Here is a 19,717-nt window from a genome sequence, read left to right as displayed (position 1 = left end):
TCTCACAGGAGCAAGCCATGGTGTGTGGGCAGTACTAAGCTGGTCTGTTTCTTGCTTGCAGGTTCTCTCCCTTCCGGGCCTCGGAGCAGCTCTTCTGCACCATCCAGTAACACCTCTAGCACCATGAATCCCAACATGCCTTTTACTTCCTCTCCAGATCCATCCCCCTCTCAGAACCCCCTCTCGCTGATGATGTCCCAGATGTCCAAGTATGCCATGCCCAGCTCCACACCGCTTTACCACAATGCCATCAAAACCATCGCCACCTCTGATGATGAGCTGCTGCCAGATAGGCCTATGCTCCCGCCTGGAAGCATGTCAGGTGCATACTTCTGGGGCTGGGCTTGTGAGGGGTCGGACCATCTCATGGTTGCCAGCAGGCCTGAGGCACCAGGTGGAAGAGGTGTTAGAAACTGTGATCTCCCACCAACTGCCGTGTCAAAAAGCTTAAATTTGCCCTCATTTGTGACAGTCTGCTCACTACTCTGCCCTTTTGGCTTGGCTGTGCTACCTGGCAGGATGTGAGCCAGTCTGGAATTTGAGATGCCCTTCTTCCACAAGCTCTGGAAGTTTTGGGAGCCACCCTTACCCTGTGCGGACACGCTGGCCCTGGATTTTTGTGGCTCTTGGAGTTGCCTGGGGCCCAGGGCTTGCAAGCAGAGGTCTGCTACTTGGAGCCCTCATGTTCTTGTGCAGTGGGAGAGGGATGCTCTGAACAGGGCTTGTGAGCCTAGTGTTTTGGCTGGAGCCCAGGTGCCTGCACAGGCAAGGTTGCATCATAGCATAGTTCTGATTTCAGTAGGTGACAGCCAGATACGCTCTGCTAGCTGGCGGCACTGGTGAGGACAGCTAGGCAAATGAGTGTGGGTTTGTCACTTGGTGACCAGCCCAAGGGGAATTCCAGCATGCTGTACCACTTGATATAGGGGTTTAAAGCTGTCTGATAAATATTTTTGGGAGTTTTCAAAATGAAAAATTAACTTTTTCACTCTTTCGCTGCTGAGTAGTCAATGAAGCTGATCACAAGCGTGCAAAAAAGCATTGGCTCCCTCCTAACCCAGGTTCCTCAGCACGCTCCAGTTGCTCTGCTGTACCAATGAGCACAGTCCTCCCTCCTGGATGGGCTGCCAACTCTTTTTCTTTTTTTTTCTCCTCGCTGCCCGAGGTCTTGTGCTCACAGGAGCTTGCTGGGTGGCTAACCCTGCAGGCAGGCAGTGGTGAAGGGTTGCTTCTCAGTGCCTTCCGGGTGGTTGAGAGCCCTGCTGAGATCATGGTCTAGGTCTGTCCCGATGTGCAGAACCAGCTAGTACTCTAAAATCAGTGCGCTGTAAGGAACTACAAGTCCAGTGTGGGACAGGATGAAGCTGGAATAGCTCTCTGCTGCTCACACACTTGGGGAGCTGGAGTCTGGGGCGCTTCTTCCTGATGCTGGTGCTCTGCAAGCCCATCTTGCGGCTGCTTGCTGAGCATCGCACTCCATGCTCAGGGCTGTCCAAGCAGAAGTGCTCAGCTGGCTTCCAGGGTGTGGATTTTACAGCCCCAACAGGTCTGTGGGCAGAGTTAACTCTTCTCTCTTTTTTTCCTCTCCTTAGGCGTAACAGGGAATCAGCCGAATCAACTGCACTTGAACTCCGTGGGGCCTGGATCCTCTCAGAGCCCCATGGGAATGAACCTGCCTGGTCAGCAGCCCCTCTCCCATGAACCGCCCCCCACCTCCATGATGTCCTCCCCGAACCCTCTGGGCTCCAACATTCCTATGCACCCGAGTGCACCAGGTGCGGGCGTGCCTCCCCAGAACCCCATGATGCTGCCCCCGGGGCCCCAGGACTCATTGAACCAGCAGTGTGGCCCTGTGCCCAACAGCTCGCAGATGATTCCTTCCAACCAGCTCGTGTTCCCCCGCATGCAGCAGCCCCACAATGCCATGCCGTCTCCTGCCGGAGGCATTCCCATGGCCCCTGGTGGGGGAGGTGGCCCTGGGATGCAGCAGCATTACCCACCGGGGATGCCTTTGCCGCCTGAGGACCTTCCCTCCCAGCAGCCCGGCCAGATGCCCCCTCAGCAGCACATGATGAGCAAGAACATCCCTCCTCGGATCGGTGAGCCCTACCCACCCGTGCTTCCTGGGGTGGCATCGGTGCTGAACGACCCTGAGCTCAGCGAGGTCATCCGCCCCACACCCACGGGTATCCCCGAGTTTGACCTGTCCAGGATCATCCCGTCAGAGAAGCCAAGCAGCACCTTGCAGTATTTCCCCAAGAGCGACAGCCAAGCACCCAAATCGCAGCCTTCCAACCTCCACCTCATGAACCTGCAGAACATGATGGCTGACCAGCCCCCGGTGCGGCCAGGTATGAATGCCCCCAGCCTCCCTGGGCAGCAGGGCATGCAGAGGGGACTCGGCATGCCCATGTGCCACCCTGGACAAGTGCCCATGCTGGGCAGGACAGGCATACCGCCCCAGCAAGGCATGATGGGCAACAGCATGCACCAGGGCATGATGTCTCCACAGCAGAGCCTGATGGCCCAGCAGAATTTCATGCTGATGCAGGCCAAGCAGAGGAGCATGTCTGTGTCGGGGGAGATGTATGCCCAGACAGGACACATGATGTCACCTCAGGGCTCTCTCATGGGGCCCCCGCCACAGCAGAACCTCATGGTCACGCACCAGATGAGGCAGAGGAGTGTCTCCCTGGACAGCCAGATGAGTTACATCCCTGGGCCTGGGAACATGGCGAACCTGCCTTTCTAACCCTGGCCAGCGCTCAGGGGTGGGCAGGGGATGGGGCTGCCTGTACAAACATTTTTAAACCTTTCTTCAGGGGAGGGTTGGGGGCCAATGCTGGTGGAGGACACCACGTGGGATGCTTTTCATATCGGATTCACCTCTACACAGAAAACCAGATGTGCAGTAAACTTGATGTGAATTGGGTTTCTTTATCCTTTCTTTTTTGGGGAAAGGGAGGGTGGAAGGGCTGGGAGTGGGGCTGTTACTTTGAACCCTGCGTGGTGACCAGGGACATCCAGACCCTGTGGCAAAAGTTTTTCATTTATGGTTTTCCTCTGTCAAGTGTTTTTCTTTCCCTTTTCTTCTTCTTTCTTTTTGTTCCTTTTGATTTTTTTTTTTTCCTTTTTAAGCAACCAAAATGTGCAAGAGGGTTTTTGGAACTAGCTGTAAATAGGTCACTGGGAAAGGCAAAACTTGTGCTGGTTTTTAATTGTTCTGTATTTCTGTGTTTTAATAGAAGCCTCAAAACATATTTTAAAAAAACAGAAACACAAATCATGCTAAAGGCAACAGTGTACAAGGATTGAAAACTTTCCTTGGGGGAGGCAGGAGGATCCCCCAGGGTGCACAGGGCGCTGAGACATCCCATTGTAGAGTGACTCTGTGTCAAACATATGTTGTTCATGTGTCTGAATGGTTTGCATGTGCGGGGTGTATAGTTTCATGCAGATCTTAGGCCCTTGTGGAGGCTGTGCCAAGTACACAAATGCAACCAACAACTGAAGACCATCAGGGAGGTCAGAGTTGTGGCCCCAGTGAAATGCTGCCAGAGCGGTGCTCATCTGTCGGGGCAGAGGCTGCAGCTTCGCGGGATACAGCTGTCGCTGCTCCGTGGTGAAGCTGCTGTGGCTGAGATGGGGAGGATGCCGGCCCTTCAGCTGGAGAAGCGGTGAGGATCCGGTCTTTGCAGATGATGACATGCTGAACCTGAAGGTCTCGACCAGCCATTGTTGCCTCTAGTCCCTTCCTTCTCTTGCCTTCACGCTGGGTCCCCTGTGGGCCAGGGTGGTGTGGTGTGCAGGGATAGGCAGGCTCAGAGATGAGTGAAGTGATGCATTCCTGTGCTTCTGGGAGAGGCTCGCTGGGACCCCTGCTCCTTCACAGCCTTCCTACACCTGTCCTTTACCCATCCATCACCCTCCGCAACTGCGCTGCACCCCCTCTACCTCTGCTGTTGAATGCTCTCCCAGGTCTTCCTTGTGCTTGTCCATCCTCCTTCTCTGGAGTTCCACAGGCTGTCTTCGCTCCATCTCACCCTGAGCTACCAGCTGCGGCCCTGCCCTGCTGCACAATAGAGGTCCAGCTGTTGAAGAGGACCTGTCCCTGCGTGCAATACTCCATATTGGTACGGGAGTTGCCTTGCACAGTGTCAGCGATGCAGCCATCCTGTGCTTCAGACAGAAGAGGCTGAGGTTGCGTTGCAGCTCCTTGTTCCTAGCCTGGTGGAAGCGTGCTGTTTGAACAACTCTGGCTTTTCTGGATACGCTCCACCCTCCGCACCCTCCCTCCACTAAGGTCTTCCTGCATGCAGCATTGATGGTCTTTCCTGTGTTTGTTCATGGAGGGGACTGTGGGGGATGCACACGCTTCTGCACATGCCACAGCATCTCCAGACCTCCGTGGGGACCGCATTCCAGCACGGTGTACCCTATGGGTATCCAATGGTGAACTCGGGGCATGTGATTGCCAGAGGAATGCCACTTGGAGGATTATCTCTGCAGAGCCAGACTTAGCGTACTACCTCTCTTGTAACAGAGCTCACCTGTCCCTACTTGCTGCTGCAGGGAGGAGAGAGCTTTTGGAAAGGGAGATTGTCAAGTAGCGAGTGAACAGCGACGCTTTTTATCAAGTTGCTGTTTTTAAAGGCTGGTGGGTGCTGAAATGTCAGCCTAGCAGCTGTCCTGATCCAATCTGTGAGAAGATGGAGCCACAGAGTCCAGTTAGGAATATGTTGAAGCCTTGGGGTGTTTGGTAGTGAGCAGTACTGGGTGGGAAACATGGGTCTGGACTGGAGGAAGGATTTCGCTCTGGTCTCCTGCTTTGTGCAATTTTGTTGTGTATGATGTGAGTGAGCAGCATCTTTGGGGATGGCAAAATGGGAACAATCCCAGGAAGTGCTTATCCCTGCCTTGGCAGTTAGAGCAGAGGAACAATCTTCAGCCTAGGCTAACAAAGTGTGCTTTGGACCCAATGTGTTTGCTGGTTGCATTCTCCATCCTTTTGGAGCGTGTGTTTTGTGCAGGAGAATGTTGCTCGAACCGATGTAGCTCTTAGTAAACTTGACTTGCCTGAAAGGCTGTGGCTTCTCTTGGCTGCACTTCAGGGTGTTGGCTGCTGGTAGTTTCTTGTAAACATCCAAATGCCAGTACCAGCCCCAAATCTAGCTCATCGTTCACCAGCTAGTCTCGGTTAATTTGAAGCCATAATATTTTCTATATGGAAGGATTTTTTTTGTTTGTAGACAGCTCTTGTTTTACCCTGGTTGAGATCTTCACGTGTATGTAACTGCCCTGTTGTCCCCTTTTGCCCAGCCCAACTCAGAAGGTGCCTGGGGCTCGCGGTCCTCGCTCTGTCGGCAGCATGTTATCCCTGTGCTGACTGGAGCCCACAGGCTGCAGCGTGCCACTGTGCAGTGCTGGGAGGTCAGCACTGCCCGCTCGCAGAGACAGGGCAGCATGGTGCTACTTCTGCCTGGTGGTGGGAGGAAGTCCTCTTCTTCAGTGACAAAATGAGTAAGAAGCAAAGTAGCCCTGGCTAGAAAAGGGAAGTCCTGATGCTAGGTCAGAGCTTGCTCTTCTGTAAAATCCCACTGCCCTGGAGTCGGCCCTACCCCTACCGCTTCGATGGCTGAATGACAGGGAGAAGTGCTGTCTGACACCCCCTGCCCCGGGTGCCGCTCCCAGACGCATCTGTGAACAGCAATCTGGCAGGAGCTTCTCTGGGAGCTCAGGAACAGCCAGTCCTTGTTAGACCTGGGCAAGGTGTGCCATCAGCCAGTTGCCCGCTGCCATGAGCTGCGTCTAGTCTTGTGTCTTGTAGTTTATTGCTCGGCTTCTCAGCTTGAGTTCTGTACTGACTCCACCTAATCACAGTAAAGAGGTTTGCCCATATTTTAGCTGTGACTTCGCCATGTTTTTCCAGCTCCAGAAAAGCGAACACTGGGAAACCACATCTTTCAGTACATCAGATAATCACACACGCGGAATTAGCTGTCACGTTGAGGTAATGGTGACTGACCTGTTCTCTGTCATCCCATGGAGAAACTTCCCCAGTCATTTTGTACCATTATATAAATATATATATAAATATAAATATATAAATACAATATGTGAAGACATCTTATTGGTTTTTATTTGAAACAATTTTTAGGCTTGTTTTTGGGTATCTGTGCTGCCTGTAATGTATTGACCTGTTTTATAGGTGCCTTTTTATTAAAAAGACAAATTTCAAAACCTGATCCTGCACCTGTCTTCAGTTTGCTCTGTGATTTTCTGCCAGGCTGCAAGCAGGTGTGCTCAGCCCAGCTCCCAGGAGCTCAGCCAGCATCTGTGTGGCAGGCTGGGGCTGGTCAGAGGGGCTCGGCTGGCCCCGCTATAAATTAACTTAACCTGAGGTGGTGGCTCCATTTGAGAGGAGAGGAGCTCTTCTGGACTACGGGAGTCATCTGTGCTTAAGGTATGTTGGGACTTGGCTGTGGTCTGAGTTTTCTTTTTTTCAGTGAACTTTGGGCAGCCTCCTCTCATAGCAGGGTCAGCTGTTCAGCGCCCACAGAGGCCTGTGCAGGGTGGGTGATCTGGCCCTCCTCATCGTGTGCTGGCTCCCTGGCATTGAAGGAGACGCAACCACATGGCTCAGAGCAGTTCGCTACCATATTGTGGATTTTGCTGCCTAAGTCCAGGCTGTGCTGGCTGTTCTCTCCTATCCTGTGCTGTGCCAGCCCGTCTGCTAGCTCCTGTGGCTTGAAATGGATCATCTTTTCGAGCTGCTGCAAACAAGTACCAGTCACGAGGCAAACAGCCTCATTTTCCCCTCCTGTCTGCTGTTGGTCCCTGCCTTCATGGTGGTTCCGAGTATGTTGCCCTCAGCCACCTGTGCCAGGCAGGAAAGCTGCAGGCCCTGGGGGAAGGGTAGGTGCGGGATGCCTGAGCCGCAAGCGTGGCTTCCAGCACTGCAGGTCCCACCTCCTGCAACGTTGAAGCAATCGCTGTGTGGCTCCATCTAAAGAGAAGCTCCTGCCCTTCATGAGGCAGCTCCAAGCTCCTTGGAGGAACTGGGACACCTGTGCTTGGTGCAGACCTGCCTGCAGTGTGCGGCCATCGGGCCCTACTGCTTACGGGCAGTGGAAGCTGGGCAGGGATCAGGGAGCTGCCCTCGAATGATGTGGGACAGGTGAAGAGGCATGCACAGAGGTGGGGGCCCAGGCAGGGCCATCCTGGATGCCTCGAGTCCTGGGCAGGACTGCAGAGCAGAGAGGTGACCCAGAGCAGGGATGTGCTGCCCAAGCTGTCTATCGGTGGCTGAAGCCCTGCTGTTCCCCCAGCAAAGCTTGCTTGTACCATAGCTGCTGCATGTTTGTGGGGAGCTAGAGCATATGTGGAGCACACTGTGATGGCAGCAGGTTGAGAGGCTGGTTCTGGGAGCTCAGAGAGAGGAAAGGTTTGTGCTACCGTCTGCGCAGACCTGAGGTGATGCATGTGGCATGCTGCCCAGGACCCAGGCTTACGGGCCTTGGTGGCTGTGGTGTCCTGTGTCCAGAGCCACTTGTGCTCAAAACAAGGAAGACGTGGCAGGCAGCAGTACAGGCACTGAAGTGCTTGAGCATCTGTGTGGTTCTGGGAGATTGGGGTGAGAAAGTAGGTTGCCTTCTTGATAAGGAAAATGAAATTGTGTGTGAGTCATGGTGGGGCACGGGTGCTAGAGCTGCTAGGAAGGGTGTGAGGGCGTGGGGAGAGCCCCTTCTCTGCAGCATTCCCAGGCACACGTTTATTCATGTGTTCCCTGGCTTGCGCTGATTGGTGCATGCTCTGCTGCCTACCATGGCCCTATGATTGCTGCATGTGTGCAGCAGGGCGCTCTGCTGAGACACCCCAGCTCTGCCCCCTGGGAGACTCGTTCACCCCATAGGAAATGCAAAGAAGCATGCTGTTGTGTGGGTCCTTGTGCCCCCTTCTTTGGAGTTGCCTTCAGCAGTGACCTGGGCTTTCCCTGGGTTGCCTGCTCTAGCCTTGTTTGCAGAGCACAACCCACGGCCAGGGTCGCAGAACATGCGGTGTGGACAGTGAAGAGGTGGCCTGCCCACACACCACCGCCCCAACTCCCTGCAGGAGCTGCCTCAGAACTCCCCTCACCTCAGTCCCCCTTCCTAGCAGCCTGGGGTGGGCAGAGCCCATCGGCCTTACTTGGCAGCACTGAGCTGGGTGCTGAGCAGAGCTCCCAGGGGAGCCTGAAGAGCTGCCTGAGGGCTGCGGTGTCCTGGGGCAGCTCTGTGCGAGCGCTTAGCTGGGAAGCCCGGTCTGGGCTAAGGCATGTGACACCATACAAACCTCATGCAGATGGGGAGGATTTCACTGAGTGGAAAGCCCAGCTTCCTCTGTGGTGAAGGAGAGTTCCTCCTCTTGCTTTCTTCTTGTCGCCATCCAGCAGGCTGGCTGCACACAGCTGCAGGAGAAACCATATTCGCTCTTTGGGGAAGGGTCTGCCAGCTCCCCAGGCTGGCCAAGCTGAACACGGTGGCAGGGACAGCTTTCCACTTGGGTTAGGAGGTGCTTCAGTCAGTGGAAGAGGTCCTGTAAAGCAGGGAGCTAACATAGGATGGAACTGGTTCTGAATGGATGGAACTGAACACGGCAGAGCCTTCTCTGGCACTGGGGAAGGGAAATCAGAGCAAGGTGCTCTTATGAGCCCTGTGATCTCTATGAGCGCACAGCAATGCTTGTCAGAAAGGTGCCATCAGCCCACTTACTGCTCTCTGATGCATTTCCCTTGCAAAGGTGACATGACTGCAGACAGCTGCTTACATTATGCTGTACATGAGAAGATGGTATTTTATTTAACTGTTTATTACAGCTGATGTCAAAACTTTCTGAAAGTTTACAAACACACTAAAAACTATAGTAACAATAGAGGCATAATCTGTTCACTCTTACTTTGCAGGCAATCTTTTCTTTACCTTGTGAACACTGTAAGTATTTTACGCCTGACTGTACCTTTCTTCAGTACCATTTTTGTGTATAAACACAGTTCCCATCAGAACCAGGGCTGGGGAGGTGTTTACAATGCATCTGCAATGGGTTTGCTCATGAGTGCAACTGTGGAGATAGCAAGGGCAGGCTTCAGAGAGCTGCTCTTCCTCTGCTGTGCGTATGTGCTTGGACAACTACGGTCGCCGTTACCTGTAGGTTTCAGCTTTGACGGTGCGGTGCTGCAGGAAATGGTGAACTGCTTGCTGTATGAAAGCTTTATGCATGGCGGGGGGGTTCTCCTCAAGTCACCATCTGAGAATGAGCTGTTGAGATCTCTGCCTGAGCTGGACTAATATAATGTGACCCCTACCATAATGACTGGTGTTTTTAGCAGGGCCCTTGGGTACAGTGAAGTTCGGCTACAACCGAGCCCTTTGTTAGTGGGTTGAACCTCAGAAGTGAGTTTTGCACAAAATTCCTCCAGCAGGAGAGCTGATGTTGTTCCAACTTTGCTTAAAAAGCAAGGTGAATGGTACAGCAGGTTTTGAAATGCGCTTGTGATCAGGGTCATGCTCGCACGACAGTTGGGGTGTATGGCTCTCATATTGTTCAGGCTACAGCACCACTTAGCTAGCGAGAGAAACGTAATGGAGCAATGCTGTGTACATGCTGCGATGTTATGCTGTGACAAGACCTAATAGGAAGCAGCAGGCTGCCCCAGTCCACTAGGGCTGCCCCACACGCCAGCTTGCGGTGTGATAATTCACGACAGTGAAAGCTGCCACTCTTCTTTTTGACCAAACCATTAACAAGCTTCTCTGATCTGAGCAGTTCCTGGGTACACATTGTTCAGGGCAAGACCAGTGCCCAGGTTTGTCTTGTGTAAACCTGGATGCACGAAACCTCTGAAAGGTGGTTAGATTTTGCTCCACCTTAGATGCAGGTGGAGCAAAAATACCAGAAAAGTACAATGCAAAGCAAAACGCTACATTCCCTCTCAGCTCACTAAAAACAAGAGCAATTATGCAAATGAGCTTTTTTCCCTACTCGGGGGCAGTGGGTCTCCTTGCTCTCAGAACCCACAAACTGCCTTACAACTAGCTGCAAAAAAGAAAGTTACACATTCAGCCTCACAAAGCCGTGTGGTTTGTCTCCCCTGTGCTCAGTCACAAGACACAAGCTGTCTCTTCAGACAACTTTCTTCCTTAAAGGAAAGCTTTTGCATAGTCAGGCATTCAGTTCAGCAGTTGCTCGCTGGAGCTCTTAACAGCAGTAAAACGGATCGAATGAGTGGGATAGGATGCAGCTGGCTGGAAAGGAACCCATGACAGTCAAATCTTTCAGTCCATGGCAGGACCTTCTGGCATGAGCCATGAAGATCAGCGTGCCACAGCTGGCCAAGGGGATGTCATGCAGCAGAAGGAGCAATATTGCAGCCAGAGATCACCCAGCACTGTATGCCCATGCTATTGGAGTGAGCTCTGTATTCCCTGCTGGTCCTACCTGCATCTCTCGTTCCAGCTGCTGTGGCCAATGAGTCCCATAGCTTCCTTTGGACATGTCTCTATGAAGCTGAGCCAGTAAAATGGAGACCTGCTTAGCTTTTGTCCTCGGTCCTCGCTCACTGACACAACTCCACATTTACTTGGTTGTCCTTTTTTTCCTTGCCCCTGGCACCCTAGTCTCATGCCTGGCTCTGTACACAGGACACCTGCAGTCAGTCTTTCGAGGGAGAGGTGGAAACATCAGGTTCAACCCACTCGGGTTCATCCAGCCGCGCCAGAGTGGCTATCAGAGTCAGTGTTCACCAACAGCTGCCAGATGGATTTCCACAGGTATGAGATCCAGAAGGAGCCAGGGAAGGTATCTGGTGGAATTTCGGTGTTCAGTTGCTATTGGACCTCAGTTTCCTGAGGAGTGAAGAAAGTGGAGGGGATGCTTGTGAAACCTAGGACTGAGGCCACAGCATGTGTGCCGCTGGGAAGGAAAATTCCAGGCTAGTTCTGCCCTGCAGGCAGCCTTTCCCAGCTAGAAAGTGGAGATAGAGGTGGTGTTGTCAGACTCAATCCCACTGCCCTTCCTCGTCACCTCCAGGATCTCCTGCAGAGTCTCCTGGCTTATGCAGCTGAGCTCCTGCAGGATCCGGAAGAAGTCGTTACGAAACTTGACTCCAATGAAGGCGTAGAGGATGGGGTTGAGGCAGCAGTGCATGAAACCGATGGCCTCTGTCACCATGATGGCCATGTCCAGCTGGTCTTCCAGGAGGCAGTTCTTGGTGAAGGCTTCTAGCTTGGTAAGCGTGTTCAGGAAGATGACGATGTGGTACGGGCTCCAGCAGAGCAGGAAGATACCTGTGACCAGGATGGCCACACGGACAGCTTTTTGCCTCTGAAGTCGCTGGGACTGACACAGGGCCCGGACAATGGCTGTGTAGCAGTAACACATGACCAGCAGGGGCACAAAGAAGCCCACGGTGTGGTAGAGGAAGCGGGTCGCCAGCCAGGCGTTGTTACCATCAATCCCAACCTCTGGAAAATAGCAAATGCTGCGGTTGCTGTCATCTGTCCAGACTTCCATGAAGATAAGATCGGGTAAGGTCAAAAGCAGTGAGCAGAGCCAGACAGCCATGCAGGTGAGGTGGATGGAGCGAGCTCTGCGTTTGCGGTAGGTGTGGATCGCATAGACGATGGCCAGGTAGCGGTCCACCGCGATGCACCCCAGTAGCATGCTACTGCAGTAGAAATTGATCTTGTGGACAGCACTGAGGATCTTGCAGAGGAACTTCCCAAAGACCCACCCAGCTAAGCTCTCCACCACACTGAAGGGGAAGGTGAGCAACAGCACCAAGTTGGCCAGGGTGAGGTGGAAAAGGAAGTTTTCTGTGGTAGTGCGAGACCGCTTGAACCTCTCTAAAATTACCAGAACCAGGGCGTTGCCTACAGTCCCCAACACGAAAATCAGCAGGTAGATGAGTGGCATGAAGACCTTTCTGAAGGGGTCTCTCTGGTTGCCAACCACAGATGAGGCTGGGTTGAAGCAAAAGTAACCCTCCAAAGAAGGGGTGGTGTTGTCGGCTTCGTAGTAGCCACTCAGCTCCACCTGGCTCTGGGGAAGAGAGAGAGTCTGGTTATCGGAGGGGGAGTTTCTGAACATGAGAACCCAGTCCCTCAGCTGCACCTAAAGCAGAGCCAGAGCAGAGCATCCCCACATCCTGCAGCCCACCTGTGTCAGTACGATGCCCATGTCTGGAGTGTGATGACCTGGGAGGTCCCTATGGTGCCAGGAGCTGCAGCAGCACATAAAGGGGGTTGTCCTGATCTCTGATAGCGAGGGCTGCTCAGTCTGTACCTTTAATTATCATATTTGATATGATGACCAGTTTCATTTTCTGGTTCTTCCTGAGTTACCTGCTGGTGGCTTGTGCTTTCTCACACAGCACAGAGCCCTCTACCAGCTCTCCTTATTTTTCCACCCATTTCTGACAATGGTTGTTCCTGCCCTGCCTGCTGTCTGCTGTCAGGTACGAAGGTGGTGGGATTCACCACACAGAACATCTGCACCGCAAGCTGTGTGCACTGATCCTGTCCCTCTCTGCCTCTCCTCCTTGGACACCTCAGAGCTGCCTGGGGGTAGAGCAAGGCGAGGTGGGGACAGTGGCACTCCAAGTGCTCAGAGAAAGATGATGTGGGGTGGGTGTTCAAACATGACTGGAGGAACACCTCTGAGCCACTGCGGTGCTGGGGATGGATGGTGGAGAGAGAATTCTGTTCTGTTGGTAAACCTTGTGGTTCTGAATTAGTTGCAGTCAGAGCAGGAAAGGGAACCTGAAAACACTACTGGGACCCCAGGCTGATACCCAGTAAGGAAAGTGTGATAGAGCCACCACAGGTGTGACTTATGCTTGGTCTGCTGTAGCTCTTGCCAGGTGAGCAGCCTGTATTTGGGCTGAGACTGTGGGCAAGTCCCAAGTGCCAGGAGGCTGGAGTCACACTTGGGACAAGCCTCCCAGATGGTGGGCATGGTCCAGCCAGCCTTGGGTGCCTTGCAGAAGCTGCGTGTTCGCAAAAGCAAAGGGCTTGGATGAGCACAAAAAGAGAGCAGCACAGGAGGCTTTGCAACAAGCTAAGAAATTAGTGACAATGGGGAAAAGCTCAGAAGCAGTTACCCTCAGGTCCCCCACCCACTCCCTCTCTGGAGACCAGCACCGAGACTTCAACATGAACCACAGCGGAAGTCTCTGCTTGCTGCTTTCATACCTTTCACTGCCAGCTGTAGCCGTTTGCACCTGCTGTTCCTTCTCTCATCAGCCAAAGTTCCCATCTAAAAATACTAGCCCTGTTTTAGACAGTTTTAGAGCTTATTTGGGGGTTTTTGCTCCCCCACCATGTGCCACTAAGCCAAATGACCGTGACCAGCCTTGAGCCCTGTGTTGTGCCTAGCTAGAGAAGAGTGATTTATGCTTCCTCTCTTTCAGGCAGCCTTCCCCAGGCAAATGCTGGGTGCCTCCGCATGTGACTGCCTGGGGTAAAGAGGTGACTTTACAGTGGCAGCACTTGTTTCGAACTGCTGTGCTGCCGAAAGCATCTGTGTGGCTCCAAGGGGGAGCCTGGGCATGTTGATGGGCAGAAGTCTACAGAGCATTACTGAATGCATGGAGCAGGCAGCTGGCTCAGGCGGTCCCTGAGCAGTGGACAGCAGGAGGGTGAGTAAGCCCTTCGGGAAAGTGTGGAATAAGCTTGTCCAGCTCTTACCCTCTTCCCTGGGCCTCTATCTTTGACTGCTGCCAGAAGGAGCACTGAGCCAGACAGACCGTGGTCTGACTTAAGTTACTGATGATGTTGCCACAGTCCCATTCCCCACCAACGCTGCACCCAGTGGTGCTGCTGCTGTGCTGTGATGCCATGGTGCTTGCTCCCACGTGGGTCAGAGTCAGCCCTCTCAGGGGCCGGGAGTCCTCCCCTCTGCCCAAAACCTCAGACACACACAACTGTCTTCCCCTAATGTAACAGTGGAACTGCAAGCCTTTGGTGAGAAGAAGCAGTCATATTTCCAAAGAACAGTTATTTTTCTAGTTTAGGGTATGATTCTGGAGGCAGCTGCTAAAGACAAAAGCCTTTAGAAATTCCTCCCAATTTGTTTTCTCCCTGGCTTGAAAATATTTCCTGCCTACTCCATATCCAGACCCTGTGTCAGGAGTTACCAACATGCACAGAAACCTGTGATGTGTTGGCCTGGGCCAGATCCTTGAATCTCCCTGAAAAAAAACCAAAACCAAACTAAACCTGCAATTTTTCATATTGACCAAACCAGGCCGCTCAGGACACAAGGGTGACCATACTGAAAATCCCAAAGAGAACGTGTTGGAACGGGACACTTCACTGGGGCGAGGTTGGAGGGTTCTAGCTTTAAAGGGGAGAAGGAAGTGATGGGAAATGGCCAGGTTTACTGGCCAGAGTGTTGAGCGCTGCCTGGAGCCATGCCAGTGCCATCAATGATGCCAGTGCCATCAACGACACCAGCGGATGGCAACCTGCACAGTGTTCAGTGGCTTTGGCAGCTGAATGGTTTCCAGCATCACCTTGCATTCAGAGCTGGAGGTGCAGAGGCTGAGCTCTACTATCGGACACCATCTGATTGCTGGTGGTGGGCAGGTAGGGAGCTTACTGTAAGTGACTTGCTGCGGGCAGGGGAAGCGTGCACTGAGCTGTGTCTGAGACATCCTGTCATGTGCATCTCCAAGCAGAGCAGTGAGTGTAGGTGGCAGCTGACAGAGATGAGTTGGAGACAAATAAAAGAGGATGAGAAGTCAGCGTATGGGCTGAGACAGGAAGGGCAGGGGCCAGAGCTGCAGGAGATGCTTGGAATGTGACAAGCCAAGGCTTCTGGGGACTCTGCTGCGATTCCCATTTCTAGGACTGGAAGAGGGTGTCTGCCTGACCTGGAAGGGGAGAAGCCAGAAGTGTGCACACAGGGCGACCCCTGTGCAGGTCTCCTGCAATACAGTTGCTGCCAGATTTGGGGATAGGCGATAAGGCAGTGTCTTTTTCTGTGACTGAGCAGTCAAACACATGCTTCAGAAGCCTGTTCCTGTGGGCTCTTTGTTCAGGGATCCCTTTTCCCCTCTAACCCATGTCTCAGAGTTATTCCAGTCTCTGCACGTCAGCTGCTTTTCTCAGTTCCCCGCAACTGCCAACAATCAAAACATTTGGCTGCAGAGAGAAGCAGTTTCTGCACTATTAGGGATTTTCCACGTGAGTCATTCCCTTCTAGCCCATGCCAGGGCCAAGAGAAGCATATTTCATTCCCAAAGCCTTAAAACTGAAATTGCCCACATTAGTGCAAGTTACTGACAGAGCTTCTGCTCATCCTCATCCCCTCTCCGGGTGCTGAACTAGGGAAACCCACAAATAAAACCAAAGACTTTGGAAATGCCACACTACTGTAGCACAGGTGCCTTTAGGGTTCTTGAGTCATGTTGGTCCTGCTACAATGAAAACTGGCCCGCAGCACCTCAGGGGACCTGGTGGAGATCTCAGTGGCCTTTCTGCAACAGAGTTTTTGTTTCTCTAGTCTGCAGCTGAGGAAGGTTAAGCAGGAAAAGCTTTCTTGCTGTGGAGCAATGGTGTTTTTATTTTGGGCATGTTACTCTTCCACAGGGTTACAGTAATGACTGGTCCTGTATGGTATGAAAGTTTAGATGAGGCCCTTGCTGCACTCACTGGGTGGTAATGAGGTAAATGACTTTTTGATGCAAACGTTCTCATCATTATTCCTTCCATGCTTGCTCAATTGGTCAAGTGATCCTCTGGTGAGTGCACAGGGCAAGGTTTGTGTCACCACTTTGACAGGATACCATTGAGGCCTTTTTTTGCAAACCTCTGCGGGTAGGTTGCTGCTACAAGTGCCAAGTATAAGTAGAGCAACATACGGCGCCACCAAAGCCAATGCGGCATTGCTCGTGTCAGATCTGTGGCCTCTCCCTCCCAGAAAGGGAACCAAACCTGGGAAGCTCCCAGGAGACAGAGGTGGGAAATGCACGGCACAAACTCCTGACTGTGAGAAGTCTGAGAAAAGGTATAAAACTCTTCTTGCTGTGGCACCTGACTGTCAGTGCTTAGTCCCAAAGTTAGCTGAGTTCCCTCCCTTACATGTGGTCTCCTTTATAACTTAAAATCATTTAAAGCAAAGGTAAAAATCACTAAGCTAAGGTTCTGGAAAGTATTGTATATGAAGAACAAATCCCACTGCTGCTTAATCCTGCTGTGTTAAAAACGACACAATTCTGTCACAAGCAGCCACTTGCTTATAGCATGTGACGCGCCATGGGCAGGCAGGTGGTGCACTTCAGCTTTGCTGGTTCTCTGGCAGTGGGACAGATTTCCAATGGAGAGAGTGGCTGAAGGAACAAACCAGCATGGAGATGAAAAAGGTTTGGGTTTGGTTCTAACCTCTTGGCAAGCATTAGAACTGCCACTGAACTTCAGCAGAGGTCAGAGAGAGAAGTGTCTTCTGCAAAAAGGTTCTAAAGGAATGACCACTGTTCACAAAGGATTTTTATACTGGATGAATCAGAAAAAGTAAGGAGGGTAGGGCTTACCCTGTCCCCAACCATTTCCTTTCTCTTCCCTGGTGTACAGGACAAAGGAGGAAAAATTGGTAAAAATTAAATCCAGTATTCCTCTTTTTAGAGAAATGTAGAGGAATTATAGAGGTATGAAGACTTAATTAACATTGATAATATACAGCTGTGGGCTTGTTTCAGGGGTGGTGGGTTGGCTGACGTGGATAATGTACACAGGTGGCTTATTCCTGCTAAGTAGTTAAATAGCTCTAAGGGGTATGGAAGAGTAGGGCCAGATGAAGGGAGCACCAGGTGCAGAGAGACCTGGAAGAAGCAGAGGGAGGAGAGAGAGCACGCCCCGAATGTAGGAGAGACAAGGAGAGGCCCCAGGAGAAGAAGGGAGCCCAGATGAGGAGTGGCTGGCTGGAAGAGGAGCCTGGAGAAGGAAGACTCTGAATGCAGCAGAGGCAAGAAGCAGGGTGGACTGGCCTGAAGAGGATGAAGAAACAGCATGGACAGTGGATGAACTGTTGAAACCTTGCAGGGGATTGGTGGCTGCACTGGGGCAAGGCGCAGGAACTACTTCTTGAAGTTAACCTGGTATGGGATGGTAAAAGCCTTGTTGCAGTCGGCTAGTTTTGCTAGTGCTGTGACAGAGAAACTAAACAAAACCTGAGATCTGCTACAGAAAGCCAGTGTACTAAAAAATAAATTCTGAGCTGCAATGTTTGAAAACCAGGCTAATGATAGCACTGCTGTGGACTTCCCCTTGGATTGCACAACATACCCTAAAAGGTGCAGCTGCTGCCTTTCACTTGCAAACACAGGGGAGAGAAGTATGGGGCTGAATACAACAGCATCATCGTTCCCTATTAGAAGAAGTACTTGTAATTTATCTTCCCCTCTTCAGAATTCCCCTCTTGTAAATATACTGCGTATCGCCCTTTCAGCAGAGTCTACGGCAGCCTGTTCGTGGAGAAGGCAAGCAGGGTTAGGAGTGTGCACAGTCATACCAAGGGTTTTCACATGCGGAGAGCCAGCATTGGGTTCACTTGGGTATTCCTGTTACGTAAAGATACCAGATGAGATTTCCAGGGCTTTGCATACCGTATGCACAGTCATTTATACCACCAAAGGCTGGTGCAAAGGGTACCCAACTCAGAACAAGTGTTTTACACTCATGTTGTGTCAGTGGCTGTGCAGGGAACAGAGACTAGGACGAGCTGGCAAGCAGGGTGTAGGGCTGCAGCAGCCCAGCTCTCCCAGCGAGCCTCCCGACCCTTGGGCAGTGACTGTGGGCTTGGTCCCCACACAAGGACGATGCTTAGGGTCAGGGCTCACCAGAATGTCAGTGCACGAGGTCCCAGTGGTGAGGCAGCTGCCCCCAAGGTAATGCCTGGCACCTTTGGACCACAGTGGCTGCAGCCATGTTACAACAGCTCTCTGCAAGCACAGTGCTGTTGCTTGCAGTCCCCTCATCAGTCAAGTCCAGACTTAAGGAATGTGAGGGCTGATTGTGCCAGTGTAAGAATTCACTCAAGCTCTCCCTTTGCCAATGGGCGGGTGAGAAGATGGATGGATAGAAACCAGGTCTTTCAGCCCACCCCAGCTCTACTTGCTCTCCCTGTTATCAAGCAAACCCAGGCCCTACTCACCAAGTCATAGGTCTCTGATGAGTAGCTGACAGGCCCCATGGTTTCAGGGGGCAGGATCCGTCTCTCCTCCAGCAGTTTCAGCAAAAGTTCTTCTTTTTTTGGGGTGGAGTTAATCATTTAAGTGAGTAGGGAGGGACCCAGCAAGTTACAATAGAGTATTTGCAAGGCAAATGAGCTCCAAGCATAGAGTGACCTAACTGATGTAAAGATTAGCATCTAGCTTTATCATCTTTTTTCTAGTGCTGTAAGCTGATTTTTCAAAGTATGGTTTGAAGAATCCACATTCCTTTGGTCTGTACCAGAGAAAATCCAGAATGTCTGTAGGTCTTTCCTGGAAACCTCCAGGGCTCTTGCCCATGGCGGTTCTTGTCCCAGGTGGTCCAAAAGGCTTTGGAAAGCTTTGTGCCGAGGGGCACCCTTACCAGAAAGATCCCCAGATCTCAGCACCTCTCTAGAGCTGTACAATACTTTGAAGGCAGCCGAGATGAAATGCATGGGTCTGGGTCTGTATGGCCATCGGCCTGCACCTCAGGGCTCTCCTGGCTGCTTTAACCTCAGGGACCTGCAGATGTCTTCTCCTTCTGCTGCGGCTTCTCCCCTCACCTTGGCTCGGCGGGGTGTGCAGCGGCTTGCACAGGACAGCATGGCTTTGGAGGCTGCTCCACAGGTCTAAGGAATGGCACTAGCTAGCAGAAGCTGGTGTGCTGCATGACATGCAGGGAAGCCCCTTGACTAGACGTATTCCTGCAGTGCTTGTCTTGCCCACAATAAAGGTGGGAAATGGGTGTTTTGTCTAGTAATGTCACAGCAGCAGAATGACGGTGTGAAAGCCCCAGTCTGGGTCAGCAGGATACGACAGCATCACAGCTGGCGTTTTGGCAGAAAGCTCTTTCCCTCTGAGGAGCTGAGATGGTTGACAAGCATAGTGCCCATCCTCCTCCTGTCTGGGCACAGCTGCACCAAAGCCTCTGTACCACCAGCAAGGGGCCCAGTGGGACTCAGACTGGTAAAGAAGGTGGCAGTGTTTCTGGTGAGCACTGTTTGATTTCATCTGCTCCTTATGCTTCTTAGCAGGAACCTAGTGATCTTGAATTGACAGGAACCTGCTGCCCCCAGGATGTTGCCAGCCTCCCCTGCTCTGAGGACTTTTGTGTGCACCCGCACGTGCCCACCTGACACGCCAGCCTCTGGGCATCCCTTCTCCCAAAAGTAAGAGAACGGTGAGCAGCAAAACTGGAGGGAGGGCACGGGGAGCTCATGCTGTGCCTCACATTCCCCACCTCATGGGGGGAGTACAGGCTGAGTGAGCCCTGTCCCACATGGTGTGGCTGCACTGCTGGGGCTGTGGGGTGAGGTGAGAAGTGGGGTGTCACTGTGCCTGGGAGACAGGTTAGGAAGGATGTTTTCACTCAGCTAGAACTGAAGGGTGGAGTACTCAGCATCAGTAACTTCCTTTAAGGGCTAGCAACAAGGGTGCTGCTCTCCATGGCAGGGCACATTTGGGACCCACTCTGTCTGTGAGACAGCTTCA

General features: G+C 52.3%; 2 protein-coding genes across 8 annotated transcripts in view; one reads left to right on the top strand and one right to left on the bottom strand.

The window, feature by feature from the left end:
- BCL9L (BCL9 like) overlaps positions 1-6,245 on the top strand; it is a 51,274-nt gene extending 45,029 nt beyond the window's left edge. For 6 of the 7 annotated variants that reach the window (XM_080366892.1, XM_080366893.1, XM_080366895.1 and 3 more), the window contains 2 exons: positions 62-322; positions 1,593-6,245. In XM_080366892.1, the coding sequence (XP_080223018.1) occupies positions 62-322; positions 1,593-2,752 (1,421 nt within the window). In that variant the 3' untranslated portion in view covers positions 2,753-6,245. The remainder of the gene's footprint in view (positions 1-61; positions 323-1,592) is intronic. The other variant, XM_080366891.1, reaches the window with a different exon arrangement.
- A 2,553-nt stretch (positions 6,246-8,798) lies between these two features.
- On the bottom strand, positions 8,799-19,368 carry CXCR5 (C-X-C motif chemokine receptor 5). The gene is made up of 2 exons (XM_080366938.1): positions 18,187-19,368; positions 8,799-12,075 (listed from the first exon to the last, which is right to left on the bottom strand). The coding sequence occupies exons 1-2, from the start codon at positions 18,301-18,303 to the stop codon at positions 10,999-11,001; spliced, it is 1,194 nt and encodes a 397-aa protein (XP_080223064.1). The 5' UTR covers positions 18,304-19,368; the 3' UTR covers positions 8,799-10,998.
- Positions 19,369-19,717: the final 349 nt, after the last annotated feature.

The sequence above is a fragment of the Falco punctatus genome, assembly GCF_963210335.1.
Source record: "Falco punctatus genome assembly, chromosome: 16".
NCBI lineage: Eukaryota > Metazoa > Chordata > Aves > Falconiformes > Falconidae > Falco > Falco punctatus.
This window is presented reverse-complemented; position numbering and strand designations above follow the sequence as displayed.